The sequence below is a fragment of the Lissotriton helveticus genome, chromosome 1_1 (assembly GCF_964261635.1).
Source record: "Lissotriton helveticus chromosome 1_1, aLisHel1.1, whole genome shotgun sequence".
NCBI lineage: Eukaryota > Metazoa > Chordata > Amphibia > Caudata > Salamandridae > Lissotriton > Lissotriton helveticus.
In genome coordinates this window covers 392145940-392165690 of record NC_136057.1, presented here as the reverse complement: position 1 = coordinate 392165690, position 19751 = coordinate 392145940, and the positions used below count along the sequence as shown (strand labels likewise).

At 44.8% G+C, this 19751-nt stretch overlaps 1 protein-coding gene across 1 annotated transcript in view; it reads left to right on the top strand.

Annotated features, from left to right (window-relative positions):
• Positions 1-19751, top strand: part of LOC144809859 (differentially expressed in FDCP 6 homolog) — a 469730-nt gene that overhangs the window by 317328 nt on the left and 132651 nt on the right. Inside the window, exon 9 of the mRNA XM_078673746.1 lies at positions 14469-14635. Coding sequence (XP_078529872.1) covers positions 14469-14635 — 167 coding nt within the window. The remainder of the gene's footprint in view (positions 1-14468; positions 14636-19751) is intronic.

Sequence of the window (19751 nt, the reverse complement as noted above, 5' to 3'; positions counted from 1 at the left end):
CTAGCGTACGCTTCCATTCGAATACACTTGTCAGCCATAGCAGCTTATCTTCAGAACAGGCAGCACCTCTCTGTTTTCAGGGTGCCTGCCATTAAAGCTTTTCTCGAAGGGCTGAAGCGGGTCATTCCTCCCAGAACCCCACCCGCTCCAGTTTGGAATCTCAACGTGGTCCTCACTAGATTGATGGGTCCACCCTTTGAGCCTCTACATTCATGTGAGATTCAATTCCTGACTGGGAAAGTGGCTTTCCTCATTGCCATCACGTCTCTCAGACGTGTTAGTGAGCTACAGGCGCTCACGATACAAGAGCCATTTATTCAGGTTCATTCCAACAGGGTGGTGCTCCGCACTAACCCCAAGTTCCTTCCAAAGGTGGTGTCACAATTTCACGTCAATCAGTCAATTGAACTGCCCGCATTCTTTCCAAATCCAGAGACAGTAGCGGAAAGAATGCTCCATACCTTGGACGTTAAAAGGGCGTTGATGTACTATATTGACAGAACACAACCATTTAGAAAAACACAACAACTATTCGTTGCCTTTTCCGCTCAGCACAAGGGCAACCCCATTTCCAAAGCGGGAATAGCCAGGTGGATCGTTAAATGTATTCAGATTTGCTATCAGAAATCTAAACGCACTTTATCGATCCCACCCAGAGCACACTCCACACGCAAGTTAGGAGCCTCCATGGCATTCCTGGGAAACATTCCTTTAAAAGACATTTGCAGAGCAGCCACGTGGTCCACACCACACACGTTTACCAAACATTACTGCGTAGACGTGCATTCCAAACAGCAGGCAGCTGTAGAACAAGCTGTTCTCAAGACTCTATTTCAGACTTCTGCAGCTGGCACGGGCAGCCGCCGTTAATGGAGGGACTGCTATATATTCTATGCAATAGATATGAATTTAGCAGCCCACATGCCTCGAACTGAATATGCTACTTACCAGTATGCATCTGTTCTTGGCATGTAGGGCTGCTAACATTCATATCGCCCACCCTCCTCCCTGGCGCCTGTAGCAGCTGCAGCTTGCTTCTTGCATTCAATCATTAGCATGGACATCTTTCACACTGTCATACTCCATCTTTGCCGCAATGGCTAAAAACAATCTGGGGATGGAGTCGATGCCCATGCACACTGTAGTCCAGGGGAGGAGCCACCTATCTCGTGATACTTCGAAGACTCTTCCAGGACAACAATGTGCAATCATCCGGACCCAACACTAGGCGGCGATCTATGCAATAGATATGAATGTTAGCAGCCCTACATGCCAAGAACAGATGCATACTGGTAAGTAGCATATTCACTTCTATATACGGACCCGCGAGCGAGGGTCAAGGTTAACGGAGTGCTATCTGGGGACTTTCCTATAAGGAGGGGGACCCGTCCGGATGCCCCCTGTCACCGTTACTGTTCGCCCTCACCATAGAGGTGGTGGCATGCTAAATACGGCAAGATAGACAGATAGCGGGCTTTAAAATTGCCCGAGATGACAGTTATTAAGAGAAAATTTCGCTCTACGCGGATGACATGCTGCTATATATCACAACTCCAGAGGTATCAATCCCACGTTTATTTACAATGTTGGGCCACTATGGGTCACGCTCAGGCTATACTATAAATTGGCATAAGTCGGTTCTGTACTGCCCCGGAGGTGACAGCTTGGGGCCGGCCATAAAAGCGGCGCTGCGGGTAAGGTCTGAGGGGTTTACATACTTAGGGATCTACATGACGGGCGACCGTTCTATGTCATATACGAAAAATATACAACGAGTTCTCACAAACTTTGAGGATGATGCGCTCAGATGGAAGACCCTCCACCTCACAATATTAGGGCGGGCGGCAATGTTTAAAATGATCACCCTACCGCGGTTCCTATATGCTTTGCAAAATTAATATTTCCCCCTACCTAGACAGGTGTTTAAAGAAATAAATGAGGGGCTTAGAACGTTGCTTTGGCTGGGTAAACAACCTAGGATAGCCCTGGAGACCCTACAGAGGAACCAATACAATGGGGGGGATTTCCCTACCCAATATTGAGGCATACTATTGGGCAGAACATTTGGCGCTGATAAATGACTGGCTACATGCCCAGGTTGATCACCCCACATATAGGCTGGAAAGGAGAAAATTGGACAATCGCACATATCTACACTACATATATGAGGGTAAAGGGAAAGAAGCGCTACTATCCGCGACACGGGTGACTGTAGAGTTATGGGACAGGGCGATGAGAAGTACAGGCTGGCAGCACAAACCGTCAAGACAAACCCCAATATGGCATTGCACATGGCTACGGGAACTCCATAAACTGAGAGGGTTCAAAAGGTGGGACGACATAGGGATTTCCAGTTGTAACAATACCAGTTCATACGTCTTTATTTCGGTAAGATTCACCATAAAAGACATCACAAAAATACAATAAATACGTTAAAAGAAGAAAACACAATGCATAAATTACGTAATACAAAATCACATCATAAACCATGTTTTTAGATGGGAAGTGATTGGTTGTAATTAACCAAGGGATTTGTTTAAAGAGCTCTAATTAAATCTTATCAAGACGTACGTCATACAGTGATAACACATAAAAGGTGACAAATGAGGAAAACATTTTATCCAACCTGTGGGAAAGAGTATCTTAATTAATTATAGTGTACTTTTCACAAGTTAAGGTCAAATCATGCAGCAATTAATAGGGGTTCCAAAACTTGGGACTGTAAAACAACAGTTCTTGTCAGATATAACTCGGAAGACTAGGGCCGCTCCATACACAATGTCCACTACCCGTTTACATATTGCACCCTGCCTTTGGACTAGGTGAGGGGATGTGCGTCGTTCTGGGGTAAAAATCGTGCAAATCACATACAGAGATTGGACCAATTCCCACTTGGGGTGCATAAAGACGCAGGTACGGGACGATGTGTCTTTGCCTATATCTAACGAGTACTAGGTCGCCAGCAATTATTTTGGGAAGGGAACCCAGTCAACCCACCCTTCTAACGCTCATTATTGTGCCCTCGAGGTTCGGTGGCAAAGGTCTGTTTTTTGTCAGCCAAAATTTAACTTTGTTCTGCAGATCGTGTTGTCTCTCTGTTTTTCCCGGAGTAAGAACTGGTACTCCCGCTAGGACACACACAAAAGGAGCTGCCTCCGGTGGGAGTTGCATAGGGAAAACTTTGTTACTCTGTGGTCTACGGGCAACACATTGCGGAAAAGCGGGTTTGAAAGAGGTTTTGAGAGCTATTGGGGCTGGTGCGTTAGGGGCTATTGTTTGTAATGGAACCCTTTTGTCTTGCATGACTGGCTTTGGGTCTTTGGGAGGGGGAGATGAATGGGAACTATTTGATGTTACAGAACATTTGTTGGTTAGCAAGTTAAACTTGATAGTTTCCTCCATTTGTCAGCCTGTCCCCTAGAGCGTTTATTTTTTCCATTAATGGAGAAATAATAGAACTGGCCAGTTGTTCAATAAGGGATAATAAACCCGGTTGTAAGGGAGATGTTAAACCGACTAAATTCTCGACGGCCTCAAGAGTCTACTAGCTGGAACTGTGGGGTTTAGGCACAGTTTTTGGATTTCTGATTGGTTACCGATGTAATTAACCCCATTACAATTCCTTTTAGCGGATGAGAACTGGGTGATTGGAGACCTTTGGATGTTTTCAGTATTGAATTTATTGGGTAGTGGGAGGGGTTGCCAGGGGCTACCAATTTCAGGCAATGCACAGAAGCTTTCAGCAGGAAGCGGTGATTCCACTATAGTATGCGAGGTTTTACACAAGTTATTTAACTCGTCTAACCACGAGAAAGTTGTGCTATCTATACTATCCCCCTTGTCAGTCATGGTGTGGTTTGGATGTAACAATATAAGTCTCAGCAAATCATACGGATCAGCAGTGAAAATGTCCTTGAGGTAGGGCAATGTCAATGGATGGAAAACAAATATGAATTGAGTGTCTTTCGTTACCTTCTCCCAACAGAAAGGCAAGAGGATGGCCCCGTCCCGTCCTCCTCGTGACTCTGAGGGCCACAGAGGGCCCGCCCTTTGCCCGGGCTTCGCCCGGCGCGTCCCGCGCGCGTCCTCGCGGGACGAGGGACCTGTCCAGTCTTTATGCGCCTCCTGGCGCGCTCCTGCTCTCGTCGTCGTCGCGCCCCTAAGGATGCTGGGGGATGTAGTATGCAGCTAGACCGGCGGAGCCAAGCCCGGCCGGTCGTCCAGTGTGCAGGAGGGGCGGAGCCAAGCCTGGCCTCGGGGAAAGGACCCTGGGAGCCCCGGTGGGGGAGAGCAGCCCAAACGAGGAAAAATCAGCCAGCAGGACATGGGGATTTCAGTACTGGGCGACCTCCAGAAGCAGGGCGCTATGAAGTCCTTCCAGGTGCTGAGGGCGGAATATGGCCTGCACCACACTCAGTTTTTAAAGTATGCGCAGGTGCGCCACGCCTGGCAGGCGGAAGAGGCGCTCTTGGGCCCATTGTCTGAGTATGCACCGCTAGAGGGCCGACTGCTGCAGGACCAGGTCCCAGCTAAGTTAGTTTCCTTGACTTACAAAACCCTGCTTAACAATATGCCGGATGGACTGGTGAAACTGAAAAGTGCATGGGAATCGAATCTGGGGGAGATGGACAAGCTCGACTGGGAGACTGCCCTGATGCACCCCTGGGAAGTGGCAATAAAATACCGATTAAGACTTATCCAATGAAATTTTTTTCGCAGAGTATACTATGATAGATACCGACTGCATAGGATGGGGAGGGCCAGTGAGCCTAACTGTCTGCGGTGTAGACATGTTGAGGGAAACTTTTATCATATCATCTGGGAGTGTGGGGTCATCCGGAGCTACTGGGCCAAGATACTGAGGGAGCGGGGTAACATACTGGAAACGACCTTACAGCTGTAGCCTAAAGTGGTCCTACTGGGGATAACGAGTGAAGTGGATTTGCCCCGACATCATGTAATTTTTCTAACCTTGGCATTGGTGGTGGCCAAAAGGGACATGGCTAGGGTCTGAGGAGCTCCAAACGCCCCGAGACTTGGCGACTGGAGGAGGAATATGGATATGTACATGGCTACAGAAAGGGTTACCTATAAGGCTAAAGGGTGCCCAAAGAAGTTTAATAGGGTATGGGGGAAATGGCGACGTTATTATGGCCTGGACGGGGGGCTTTGAGGAGGGGATGATTGTTCAACAAGCAGCCCTAGCGTTCAGGGGAAGGACTTGGACTTGGATGCAGCTGCCTGTTCCGAAAGTAGATGACATGTTATTATATGCAGGTGAAGTGTTATGATATGTACAGCACTGGAAGTGGTGGGCGGTGGGTGGGGGGAGAGCACGGTATGATGGACAATCTTATGTGACATGCTTGTTATGTTTACGTGGTTGGAAAATGCTAATAAATTTTTTTTTTTTTAAAAAGAGAGAATGACATTATGCATGATCTGATACGCACACGATCTACAGCGTTCCCTCCTACCTCATGGCCTTGTGGTGAAGTGAAATAGGGCCGCAGATTTCTCCTCAGGGCGTGGTTGCACTCATCTTGCTTGACAACTGGTTGGTTCTAGCCTTGCCGACTGCATCTGGAACCTTACTGCTACTCTGCCCCCCAAGTTGCAATCCTGCGCCGCGGCATAGGCCGCAAAGACCCTAAACAAAGGATTTCACCCTTTGAGAAAGTATCGAACAACACCTCTGAAGAGACCACCCACCATGGCGGAAAGCGCCCAGAGTGCAGACAACGTGGATGATCTCTCCTCACTATCTACATCGATGCTTCAGGAGATGAGAGCGGGGTTCAAGACTCTCGATGGCAGATGACTGACACCGCGATGTGGTGGAGGCCCACGTATCGGACATTGAAGACAGCTCTCGCAGTCACTGACACGACTGGACAGAGTGGAACGAATCTTGAAAGAGGTTGCAAATAAGAACAAGGACTTGGAAGTGCAAAGTAGGCGCAACAACGTGCCAGTTTTAGGCATCCGGGAAGATGGATGTATTTGTGGAACACTTGCTATCTGATTTATTTGGCAGAGAGGCCTTCTCCCTGGGATTTGATGTAGAACGTGCACAATGCTCCCTTGGCCCTTGGCCCTAGGCCTAATCCTGGCCTGCGAGGATCATGAATTTCAGAGATCGAGATTCAATCTTGAGCCTGGCCTGGGAACGAGGTGACAACATTTGGCAAGGCTCCAAACTCTTTCTTTCCAAGACTTCACTGTCATGGTTCAAGATGCCCGCCGCAAGTTCAACGGGGTGAAGGCAACGCTCAGAAATTTGAGCTTGAAATACTCAGTGCTTTACCCTGCCAGGCTTAAGGTTGATGTGAGAGGTCGCTCTTATATATTCGACACTCCGACCGAGGCGCTGGAATTTTGTCACACCTACAAGAAGAATAACAGTGGGTCCAGGTCTGAAGATGGAGGGGCTTCCCCTCCACATAGCGGCTTGGACGCTAGTATGGAACTTTTTTCGAATACAGGGACTGACTGAAGGGGCGTTTCTAAATTGATCATTTGGTTCTGTGGAAATAAGGGGTAATGCTTACGATATTTCTTTTTTGTAATAAGTTAGTTGCTCGGCTGACGTGTCGCTGCTACCCTTTCAGGGTGTATACTTTATTCTGTTATTGGTTCCAGTGTGCATGGAAGTGTTTTTACAATGGTTGTTTACACATTCATTCAATTAGTTGGCACTTCCTGCGGATTAGTGGGTCATGGTACTGCCTTACTTGGGATTGGGTGAGGCTGGGTGGTGGGAGCCGGGGGGGAGGGGGTGGACTTTGCGATGGTTACGCATTTTCAATGATGGTACAAAAGGTCACATACACAGGATGTTTTTTTTAGTATGCAAATTGTTCACATATTTTTTGATGTATACTCGTTATGGCTCAGCTAGGTAATACTGTTGGTCCCTCTGGTTTGTCCCTTATGTCCTAGAATGTACGAGGCCTTAACAACACCCGCAAGCACCGTCAGGTACTTATTATTGGACCCCAGGCTTGACAGCACTCCACGTCCCCGGACGCCAAGCTGCACTCCTGTCGCGCATTGCAGGACATATGCAGACAACTCTCATTAATAGACATTTGGTGGAAGCACAATCCTACCAACACGACATATACCCATTATTCCGGTTATCATGATACATGGACCAGCATAGATTATTGGCTGGTTTCTCCAGGGATTTCTGCTTGGTTTCGAGACCTTGAAATATTTTCATGGACATATTCTGACCATTCCCCAATAATACTTCGCTTAGATGTCCCTTGGCCTGAGGGATTTGAGCGACAGTAGCGGTTTCCCGTCAGGGCGCTGCAGGATGAGGTTTTTAATGCGGCGGTACGAGAAGCTATTGAGATTATTTTACCATAAATACTGGATCTGTGGATACTTGGGTGGTTCTGTGGGAGGGCTTTAAAGCATACATACAGGGTGTTTGATCGCTAAAAGTGCTGGCATTCTAAAAGACTTGCTTGCCACTCTGGCCCGCATTGAGCGAGACATATCTACACTAGATTCTGAGTTGCTTTGCAATGCCACGGAAGATGCTGAAACTCTGCGTTCGGCACTCTTGGTTGACTTTGGTGAAGCCGCGGATAAGTAACTGTTATTTTTGGGTAAACATCAGTCTGCTAGGAGATATGAAGAGGGCAAAAGACCGAGAAGAGTACTGTCACAAATGCTACGACCCCCTTACAGCAAGGCATACATAACAGAGATATGCTCCCCCCGGATCAGCCGGTCTCCTCCAAATCGAGATCCGCGACACTTTCATAGAGTAGGTAAAAGTTTTTATTGTATTTAGTTAATTAAAACCTTTACAATATTGTAACAAAAAACACATGAATAAAAAAAAAAAAAGAGGACAAAGTCTTAAATGGTTAAAAGGAAAACTTTCTAAGAGTCCATGTAATTGAGGTGTTTGTGAGAGGGGAGAGGGGGTTCTATGGATCAGTTCATTATGCTTCACGCATCCGGCTTCAGCACTATAGTATCGTGTTTCTCAGTAATTTGTATTAGCTGCAGTGACTTTTGACAGAATCTTGCGGCTCTACAAGCTGTCTGCAGTTGTTGGCTGTTCAGTGCTAGCATGACAGCCGAGCGGCATGATCTAATTTTAAAAAAACGGAATGCGTGAAGGAGAAAGTAGCGTCTCAGATTTTTCAGAGAGGGGCAGATGCATAATATGTGCAACAATGATTCTTCCTTTTGTTCACATAGTCTGCAGTCAGTGGTCGACCATGTTTGCTTCCATGCTGGTGTATGTTCTTTAAGGTGGAGGTGCCCAGCCGTAGATTTAGAAGAGTCTTTTAGGCGGCCGTGGATATATGGTTGACTAAGTAAGGTTGAGGCTCCATTTTCCCATACGTGGCCAGCACCGTCCACCCGTGTTTTTTAGAGTATTTCAAGGCCTTATACAGCTCTGGGATTGGCTGCATTCTCAATTATCAGGAAGATTACCTGTCAGAAATAACACTGGTGTACAAATCCACTACTAGTTGGGCATGGGACAGGTTGCGGAGACTTCTAGGACTTAACACAATATACTCTCCGGTTCATCCTCTTCCAATTTCTCTTTGGCTCCCCATCACAGATGAAACGCTTGTACAGTGCACATTAACTAAGTTCAACATCATAAAGATAGGGATCTATATCCAGACGATCATATCTTCTCAGTGTCCAAAGAGGACCGATTCCAAGACAGATCATTCATGGATACCTTTGTACTGCAATGCATTCGTTCAGCATTGAAAGCAACAATACCTACTTATCCGGTTGCACCTGAACATATGACTCCATTGACATTGATAATTGAAAGCGACACGGGTACCCACCTCATCTCCAAACTGTATAGGTCATGTTCTAGTCTGCGGCTGGTGACAGATGTTAAAGTATGCACTGCATAGGAACAAGACCTGAGCCGTCCCATTACGGACAAACAATGGGAGAAATGCTGCCCGGCAATAAGGGAAGTCTCCCTAAACAGCAGGCACAAGCTTATTCACTTTAAATTTCTTCGCCGCTTATATCACATGCCAGCCATGTCACACAGAATAGATCCCTCCAGACCACACCACTGTTTGAAATCTTCTGCTCCACGCGCTGATTTCGCTCACCTTACATAAACTTGCCCCAAACTACAGACATATTGGGAACTAATTCATGACACATTGGGAGCCACGTTAGCACTGACACTTATTCCCACACTGGAAATTGCACTTATGGGATATATACGGTTAATTTTCCCAACAAGGTTAGGGGATTTGCTGCACTTGGGCTATTATTGGCAAAATGGGAAATAGCGCTGCTGTGGGGTCAACGTACTGTGCCTACCCGGCAGAGATGGTTACATAGCCTGGCCCATTGCAACGTGAACGGTGAATTATATGCCTCCCTCATGCCAAGTTCGTCGCGCCCCAAGGACATATGGGGCCCACACAAGGCATACATTGAACGTGAACGCCAGAAAGCTGCCTCTCAAGCTGAAAATGGATTAGTACCAGAGGGGGTGGGATAAGCATGCTGATATCTCACTGTTTGAAATGCTTTTAGATACAGGCTGGGTATAGATGATCTTCGGTTCGAGTAGAGGGGACGATCGGGCTGATGGGTCTGACACAAACGAAATTTGTTATTATGAACGTCAAAATTGCTATTGTGCCTGAGCTTCATTTTACAAGATTCTATGTATGTGACGTTTGCTTTGTGATGTGATACCTGAAATTGTACAAATCTGAATCCATTTTTGTTGAAATGATGTACAAGAAAATCTTAAAATAAATAAATGTGCACCATTGAATTAAATTGGTAAGTTAGCATTATTAGGTCTGTATGTCTTTCTACATATAATTCTGTGTTCATTTTTACTTGCGTGACTTTTTCCTTTAAGATATGTGCACATGGTTTGTTAGTTTGAGAATAAATGTAACATTGCACTAGTGATAGAGAGCCTGAGAAGAAGACCTTGACAAAGAACATGACGTGCCATTTCTATTCATTAAAAAGCTTTAAGGAGTCACAGGTACCCAAGGAGGATAACGTTTGGTCTGGGTAATTGCACAAATGTTGCAGCTTACAAAGTGAGAATGGAAAGGACAATGGAGCTCCTTATGATGTGATCAATGGGTGTTACCCAGACGATTCTTCTAGTATTAACTTGTGTTCTAATAGGTTGTTTCCTTAGACTTTGAGAGGTATAGCCCTCTATGCTTCCTCCTTTAATTCTTTTCTGAATGTGACTTAGGCTAACACTTATTTCCCTATACATAGAGGACTCTTGACTGAGCTTATGAAATGCTGACTCCTTCCTACAACTTCCCGCATTTTTCTTTTTTGCTGGGTTTTCCCAACTTTTGAGATTCTTTCAGGCTTAACCAGCCTCATTAGTATTAGATTCTAAATTAGAAGACTTTAGATATTACTCATGTTTAGGAGAGATGACCGAAGACTCTTCTCTGAGCATCAGATTTTGCTGGTACTTCTTTGTATTGTTGTGACTGAACTTCTTCTTTGTCTCGTACTGATGCGCCTGAACTTCTTTAGGAGGTTTAGCTATCCAGTTGGTATCTTATCTGTGTACTGCAGGTTATTGAGATTGATTTACATTAACCTAACTGCTAATTTGCAATTAAACATTTTAAACTTTGTTTACTGATTTCTGCTCCTTATTGTGTAGCCAAATGGGTTACCTTATTAATTATGTGTCTTTGCCAAAGTACTAACTCCTATCACCTCTCAGTCGACAAAAAGACCCATGGGATACCTAATGGTAAGAGGGTTGGCCCAGCGCTGGAAAACAGGCACGACCACTGTTAGGATCAGAGTATCCCACCCCCAATAGTCCAATGAATGATTCTATGAGATTGGCCGTGCCCCCATCACTAATATGCCAAGCGGGGCCACCATAAAGTGCAGGGTGGCCTACATTGCCACTCCAAGGATTCACACAGTCATGCTAAGCATGGCACCATAATGGTGATCCCAGTATTCTAGTAATCGCCTGAGTGTTCGACTTGGCCCTCTCTGCAGGGTCATCCCCAATATTGCCTATACCCTCCATATGTTTGCTGAATTTGTTTTTGTTGGCCTTAGGACCCTGTGCTCTTTAAAACTACTAACCAGTGCTAAAGTGCTTGTGCTTTCTCCCCTAAACATGGTTTAATTGGTTTATACCCAAGTGGCATATTTCATTTACCTATTAGTCCCTTGTAGAGTGGTATACCATATAACCAGGGTTTGTAAATTAAATGCTGCCAGTGGGCTTGCAGCACTTATAGAGCCACCAACTTAAGTAGCACCGTAAGACATGTTCCACGTCTGCCACTGCAATCTGAATGGAGGATTAGAGTGCCATGTCGACTTGGCATCAAAATCTCCTTGCCAAGCCTTACACTCACCTTTTATTAAATATAAGTTACCCCTGAGTTAGACCCTTGGTATCCAATAGGGCAGGGTGCTGTAATTAAAAAGTTGGACATGATCTTTTAAGTTTTAGATGTCCTGGTAGTAAAAAACTCCTAAATTCATGTTTCACTACTGTGTGGCCTACCTCTCCCATAGGATAACATTGGGGATTCCTTATTACATTTAATACACTGTAATTTTCTATTGGAAGTAGGTAGCTCTACTATGTTTGGTATCTTTTGAATTGTAATGACAAACCCGCTTCAATGGTAAAGTCAGTTTTATGGTTACAATTCTGAAAAGGGCACTTTTAGAAAGTTGTGATCAATAAAGGGTTCTCGCACTTAATCAGCACGGCTAGGCCACATATATACTCAAAAAACAAAGAAATGCCAATACTGATACTATTTAATCATTCAATTCAAACAATCACCCGTGCCACTCATAGTGATTGGAACCAAATTACTTAGAAAATCTTTTTATTTTTTGGTAATTATTCAATTAAAATTATTCTTTGAATTATTTACTTTGAAGAAACTTTTCGTTAGAAAGGATTGCATAAGCAGCACATTTCAATGGACCAAACAATAATATTTACATTACATAATAGTGAAAAACATATAAGACAAATTTAACAGCACATACAGCAAATTGAACACGCTCAAATCCCCAACAAAAATTAAAGAATAAAAAAGGAAAGAAAGTAGGAGAGAACGAAGGCAAAAGGTTTGTTAAAGGGAAGGTAATCCCAAAGAATGTTGGCCAAAATGTGTAGTATTCAGATTATGCGACCCAAACAAGTCGGTTGCATAGTATGTATAACCCTTACACCTTTCATTTAGTGACAACACTTATTTTGATCAAATAAAGGTCTGCTAGTTTCAAACCTTATACTTAGGAGAGGTGCGGTGCAGCGGCCATGGCAGCTGACTTCCGAGCACAGGGCTCACGGTTCGATCTCCGGCTCCGACAGCAGCTCAGCATCATGTGACTCTGGGCAATAGCTCACTTAATTTCCACAACGGCCCCCAGTGCCTTGAGACCCATAAGGGTGAGTAGTTTGCACTTATCAGATATGGATACTTATCTGCTTTTAGAAAGTTGCCATTTTTCTGCCCTTAGCCCTTCTGTGACAATACCCTGTCTTGGGTCACATGACTGGGTGTAGGTGACAGGTACTATGGATTCCTTCCCAACAGTAGCCCAATAGGCGGGTTATGCTTGCCATAGTGGGTCATCTGCTGGCAGGAGGGGGGTGGAGCTGAGCACAGCCCCACTTGCAACTGAATAGCCTGTGCTCTGCCTTCACACAAAGAGTCTAACATCCCCACATTGTCACTGCAGCCAGCCTGGAGCCAGGGGAGGCAGGAAATTCCATGCACTTCAAAGCCACTGTCTAGCAGTTTCACCCACCTTCCAGAAGGAGGGCACCATGGTATAAACGTAGGCCCTCAGACAGCTACTCCTCAGTACACTTCTGGACCTGTGGATGCTCTACCAGGAAGGAGAACTGCTGTGCTGCTGGAAGGGCTGCCACTCTGCTAAACTACTGCGCAAAGGAACTACTGCCCTGCTGGATTGCTATCCCGGTGCCTGGGTTCAAGGACTGGATCTTTATCTGTCCCAGGGCCTCCAGAGTGCCTCACAAGGGCTAGTTTGTGGGCCTCCTGTTCAAAGCCACAGGGGCACAAGACTCTCTCCATCTTGCACCCATACCTGAATCCAGCCTTAGTGAGCCCTGACTCTCCAAGTGGGGCCTCTTCAGTTTTGGACCCTTGGAAGTGCTGCTAAAGGTACCCAAAAGTGAGGACTTTTCTTAGTTACAAAATGCTCTTGAGAACCAGGAGGAGACTAGGATCGACCTGCTGTCCTATCCACCCAAGGTGCATTGCAGGTTGGATCGACTTAACTGCTTTTCAGCTGTCCTTTGATAAGGGGGCATCCAGCCTCAAGGAACTGTCTTCTGCTACAGCCCTGTGCCTGATCCCACTGGAAATTTTCAACTTCCATTTCAGAGCCTAAGTCCGAACATAGAAATCTTCACTTTCAACCTAATTCTATCCGACAACGAAGCTTCCTCTTTGGACACTTACTGCAGCTTTGCCGCGCTGAGCTTTACCTTCTCAGACACTTTTTCTCATAATTGTTTTTAAGTTCTAAGGTAAGCGCTGGCTGGGCCCAATCCACTACTGAAATGCGTTCCAGCTCAGTCTGCATATTTTTCGACTTTGATCTGGTTTCGCGCAACTACATGTACAAGGTTGGCGCTTTGATGTTTTAATTTAGATGATACTTTTTACTAAAAACTTTGAAAATTCTTAACTCCACTTCTACTGATTGCATCTTGTTGTTTTGGTGTCAATTTATTAAAATGTACTCTCTTTTTCATATTGTTGTGAGATTTTCCTTCTGTTGTGTTTTCACTTTATTACTGTTTATGTGCTGCATAACTACTTTACACATTGCTTCTAAGTTAAGCCTGACTGCTTTTTGTGCTAAGATACCCAGGGTTAAGCACAGGCTAATTTAGTGACTTTTGTGTTTTACCCAGACAGGGAATGTGGTTGTTGCTTGACCAAGGCTCACAGCCCAGTCAACCAACAACCCAGTTTCTCACACTGAGCATGCCAGCGTTGGCTCCAGCATGACAAGGTACATACACTGAATGTGCAGGAGCAGGACCAGTCCCTGCGAAAGGAAATACAACCATGGGCTATGTCTGAGAGACATGAATGACTAAAAGGGGCTATGGTAATAGGATAGGTCTGAAAAAGAGATGTGGAAACACTGTTTCATTTCAACAGTACAACACTGCTTGGGCTTTTAATCCTCTCCATAGCATCCTTTGCAGCAAGTCAGGCAGCCAACGACCCATGCAGTTTTGTTAAGATGCGGTTTTCTTCATGTCTTTGTAAAAGAGGTTGTTCACTCTAGATTTTTGATACTAAAGTCTTAAGGTCACTGACTCTCAAAATACATTGTGATACTATCCATAGAGAAGTGCAGATAAGTATAAACTATCACTGACTTAAATATTGTCTTACCCCATCTATCTCCAGGCTCAGTTGACAATGCAGTCTGAGATGGCTAAGAAGGAGGAAGTTGCAGAGCAACAGAGACAAAAGATCTTGGAGTTGGAAGCAATGACACAGCATATTGAAATGGCTTTACAGACAGAAATCCAAGCAAGATTGGAAGAAGAGAAGATGCGAGTGGCACAGGCAAGGTAGTTCAAATTTGTATTTTTTCATTGCTATTACAGAGAAGATCCTATCATAAGTATACCAAGTGAAAACCTAAATTCTCAAAGACAGGTTTTCTATAGTACAGTGCATAAAGGGACTTATCACTCCTTGCTCATTATCAGATGCCTTTCTGGTCTATCTCAGTTCAGTGGCGTTCCTTCCTCTTCTTTCCTACTTCTGAGGCATCATTTTTTGCAGTCAAATCAATTTTGTCAGATCGCATAATAAAATCCATCAAAAAATACAAACAAGTTAATACAAAAGCTTGAAATAATAAAACCATCAGTTTTGAAAATCAAGCAATTAAAACTTCATACAAAACCGTAATTATGATTCAGATATCATCCTCTCCCTTGCCAAGGAACCCAACATCACCAGGCGCAATTTCCAAGAAGGGATGAAAGGTGTCACAACCTGGATGAGGAACAGCTGCCCGAAGCTCGACTCTGAGAAAACAGAAGTCCTCATCCTCAGCTCCACCCTCTCCGCATGGGACAACACCTGAACGCCCTCCCGCCCTCGGAAACCCAACCCACCCCAACAGACCATGTATGCAGCCTCAGCATCATACTCTGCTCTTTACTCACCATAAACTGCCAGATACACGCTGTGTCGTCCACATGCTTCAACACCTTCCGCATGCTTCTCAAGACCCTCAAATGAATCCCCCCGACTCCAGAAGACCATCACCCACACAGTTATCACCAGCAGACTGGACTAAGGAAATGCTCTCTAAGCCGGAATCAACAAAAAAACTCCTCCACAAACTCCAGACCGTCCAGAACGCCAGAGCCAGACTTATCCTCACTATCCCACGACATTACCACATCAACCAACACCTCTGCAACATCCACTGGCTCCCCATCGAAAAAAAATAACCCACAAACTGCTCACACATGCCTACAAAGGCCTCCATAACACCGGAACCCAAATCTTCAACGAATGACTCTCCTTTCACGCCCCCAAGAGAAACCTCCTCTCTGACTAACTCGCCCTAGCCACAGTCCCTCGCATCCACAGGGGCAGAGCAGGTAGCAGATCCTTCTCCTACCTCGCAGCCAAGACTTGGAACAAACTCCCCTCTTGCATCCAACCAAGCCAGACACTGCACCAGTTCGGAAGAGACCTCAAGACCTGGCTGTTTGAATGACCAATGGAGCTGCTCGCACCCCCCTCCCCACCGCCTTGAGATCCTCACGGGTGAGAAGTGTGCTCTAAAACCCCTGATTGATTGATTGAGATGTGTTGTTATTCCAACTCAGATATTTCAGTCTTATGAGCCATGCAGCATGGAAGAATTAAGAAGCAGCAAAAACTATGCAAAAACAGTGGCAGTTTTACATATTCTATTGCACGGTTTGATAATCTGAGAGAGTGGCATTAGGGCACAATCCATCTTGCTCTGGGTTTTCAGTACGCAATAGAGACAAACAGTAATGTTCTTTGGATCCTTCTGTGCTATAGCATAAAGGGCATAATTCCGACCTATAGATTCAAGTGACAGAGAGAATGTCTTAGTTGTTAAAGGAAAAACTCCATGCCTAAATTGCAGATAGTGTTCCTGAAAATGGGGGATGGATGTAATCTGAAAACCCCTTGTAAATAACTACATTTTTATGGAGTATAAAAACCTGCATCTGACTGCTAAGAGATGCAGATGCTTCCGTTTGGTCCATGTCAATCCCCTGAACCTCTCTTTCACCATGATGGCTAATAATGACCGGATCGAAGAGGGGTGTGCCAATATTCATTCAAATTCAGGTCAGTCAGACAACTCCTAACATGACTCAACCCGGAAAATCATATGAGCCATGGATTGACTTAGAATGTCACTAATTGTCTCGATACGGGCATGCTCTTCAATGCTCCAAATACAAACCCAATACGGCCATTTGTCTTACAAGTCCTACAATGGGCTAGACACTGAGATCTACTCCGTGGTAGCCACGGTGTACCTTGCCCTCGGTTCAGGAGCACTCTAAGATTATTTCCCTCGACCCCTAGCATTGCCACATCACAATAACCCCATACTTCTGCATCGTATAAAGCAGCGCTAGCATTTTAAGATTTGTACATTTCTAATTTGAGAGAAATCGGATAAGAGATAACTGAGTTGGCAGAAACCCTATAATTAACTTAAAGGAAGCTTTTGATAATTTTAGACCCCCAAAAGTTAGATCCAATAATCGAATTCCAAAATCAAATTGTTTAACCCTCTGAAAGATATTCTCTCCCAATCTGATGCTCCCTAAAATTCTTCCATCGGTTAAAAGCTATAAAAATAGATTGGGTCATTAATCTCTTCTAGCCTGTTTGTAGCACAAAACAAAGAAAACCTTTGTAGTAATATATGCAGAAACTTAGAATAACAGGCCTATCATCAGCAGAAAGTAGCGCTGGTACCTTTTTGTCGACTAGTGTTGGGGGAGTCACTCTCACAATCATTCAGAAAGCCTGAGCAACCATTAATAAAAAGAAGAAATTATGGTGAGTTCATTGTTAGGGCCACATCGGACCGGAGCATAGTTGTATTCATGAAGACAAATTATTTTGTTTAAGAGGTCTAGGGATACATATGTGGTAGTTAATACCTCCCATAATCTAGTCCTAGGGACCAAGTCCAAGGTGGCTCGGTGATCAGCGAAGGCAACATACAATCCTCCTCCATTGATGTGCTCCACCTTCCACTTGGTCATGAAGATACAAACGGCCTGGTTTACAGTCCTTGTTCTTGCTCTTAACAGCTTTTCCAGTCTCTAGTAAGAACAAGCATTTGAAATGCAATAGTTCTCGCATTAGCAAAGTTTACATTTGTTGGTATTGTAAATGGCATTGTTTTTTATCTATTTGTTTTTAAAAGCGTTCGTGGTTCATTATTTATTCTACTTTTATGTAGCACTATCTTCCAATGTTTTAGACGTCGCAGTGCTAAAAGTAATAGCTGTTACAGAAAACGTCACCTTGCTCGTGTACCTGTGTTTTAATAATGTAATGAATAAATGTCTGTATTGTAGAAAAAAAGGCTGGCATTGGAAATAACAATGCCTTTTATTTTTGTTTTCTTTTTAAAAACATAAATAAAAGGCATTGTAATTTACAATGCCAATAGAATAAACTCTAGTTACTGCGAGAGCTATTGCATTGTAAATGCTTTTTTATTTTTGATGTCATCGCCATCTTGCTCACCCAAACAGTGTCAATAGATCATAAGAACTCTGATCAAAGAGATTCCCAGAACTGACTAGGACGTCCAGATTTGAAAATCACTTTAGGCCCATACAAATGGGAGGAATGCACTACACAAAAGTACTAATACAACATGCCCCTTTTCTGTAAAGAAACCTACAGATTGTAAACACAGAACTACTCAAACTCCACTCATAAGCAGAAACACAAATTGCAGAAAATGCACTATAGTTTCACGTCCTCAGAATATGTTGACCATCTGCGAACACCACATTTTTGGTATCGTCGGCAAAGTGTGCATAGATACTGGTGCTGCATGTAGTCTCTCTCTCTCTTTCGCTTTCTCTCTCTCTCTCTTTCTCTCTCTCTGTGTCTCTCTTTCTCTCTCTCTCTTTCTCTCTCTCTCTCCACACACACATTCTGATGGTAAAGAACACTATGTGAATGAGGTGGCTTGGTGCACCGCAAGTAGACGCAGTAACTGTATATACTGCAGTATCAGCATCACAGGCTAAATAAAGACAGGCAAGCGGTTTTACTGTAAATACTGCCTCATCTGTAATCCAAAAAACCTATGCAATTTTTCCAACTCCAAACACGAACCCCATATTTGTATTATATGCTCATTGTAGCCAGACATGCATGCAGTTCACTGTGTGCAGTATCCCTGTGTATCAGGTACTCTTTAAACACATGCAGGCATACTGTAAACAGTGTCCAATTTGTACCACGTGATTAGAACCTAAGCAATGTACAACAGGAGGTACATGCTTTGTACAGGGGGCCACCCCAACTGCAACCACTGCACGTTTTTATTACCTGTCTGGTGTAGGGAGATGGTCAGGTAGGGAGGGGTGCTCGGGATTCCCTGGTATGTTAAGCAGTGACCATTATATAAGTCCCCTTCTTTTCAATTTTACACGAGGCTCATTATAAAGCTTATACTTTTACTAACCAGCCCTAAAAAAAAAGAACTGGCACAGACGAGAGAACACGGTTGGGACGGGTAGAGTAGAGAGGGTAGTGTACTGTTAGGGTGGGTGGGCTAGGAGCCAGGTGCCCAGAGGGAGGAAACGGGTTATGATTGGACACAGCGGCCGAGCCCTGGGTGCGAAGGAAGTTAAGGGGCTGGAACAGCAAAGCTGAGTTGGGAGTAAGTGGTTCAAAATATGGACGCAAAGGGGGGGAGGGTGTGTGTGTGTGTGTTTGTTTGTGTGGTTGTTTGTTTGTTTGTTTTCAGGGTTACAGGCATAGGAGCCGGGCATGCACATACATACAGTACAAGGTTACAGAGGATTGAGCCAGGTGTGCACAGGCAGGGGAGTCGTTAAGGCTACAGAGTGCGGAGCCAAAAGTGCACAGGAAGGAAATGAAAGGCTACAGACTGCGGAGCTGAGAGAGCACAAGCAGGGGAGGAGTCAAGGAAGAGATTGGAGCCGGGAATGCACAAGCGGGAGAGGGGCTTAAACTATAGACTGCAGATCCGGGTTTGCACAGGGCAGTAAGAGGGTTGAACTAAGGGTGTGCATTGATTGCAAATCTGGGTGTACACATATTGGTAAAGGTTAGGTGTGCACAAGGAGGAAAGGGGATAGGACTGTAGGCAGCAGGGCCTAGTGTCCACTGGGAGTGGAGGGATTAGGGCTTCAGACATCAGAGGGAAGGGACCATTTCAGGAATTCTTAGGGACTGGCAGTGAACAACAGCTGGAACAGCAGGGCGATAAGGGTACAACTAAGGGGGGCAGAGATGGGTGTGCGCAGGGTTGTATGGGGTAAAACCAAATATGGCAGAGCGAAGGAGTGTGCAGGGTGGTAAAGAGGGTACAACTAACCATGGCAAAGCTGTGTGTCTGCAGGCGGTAAGGGTTTCACTGAAGGGCGGTTAGGTATGCAATACATGAGGGGCTTT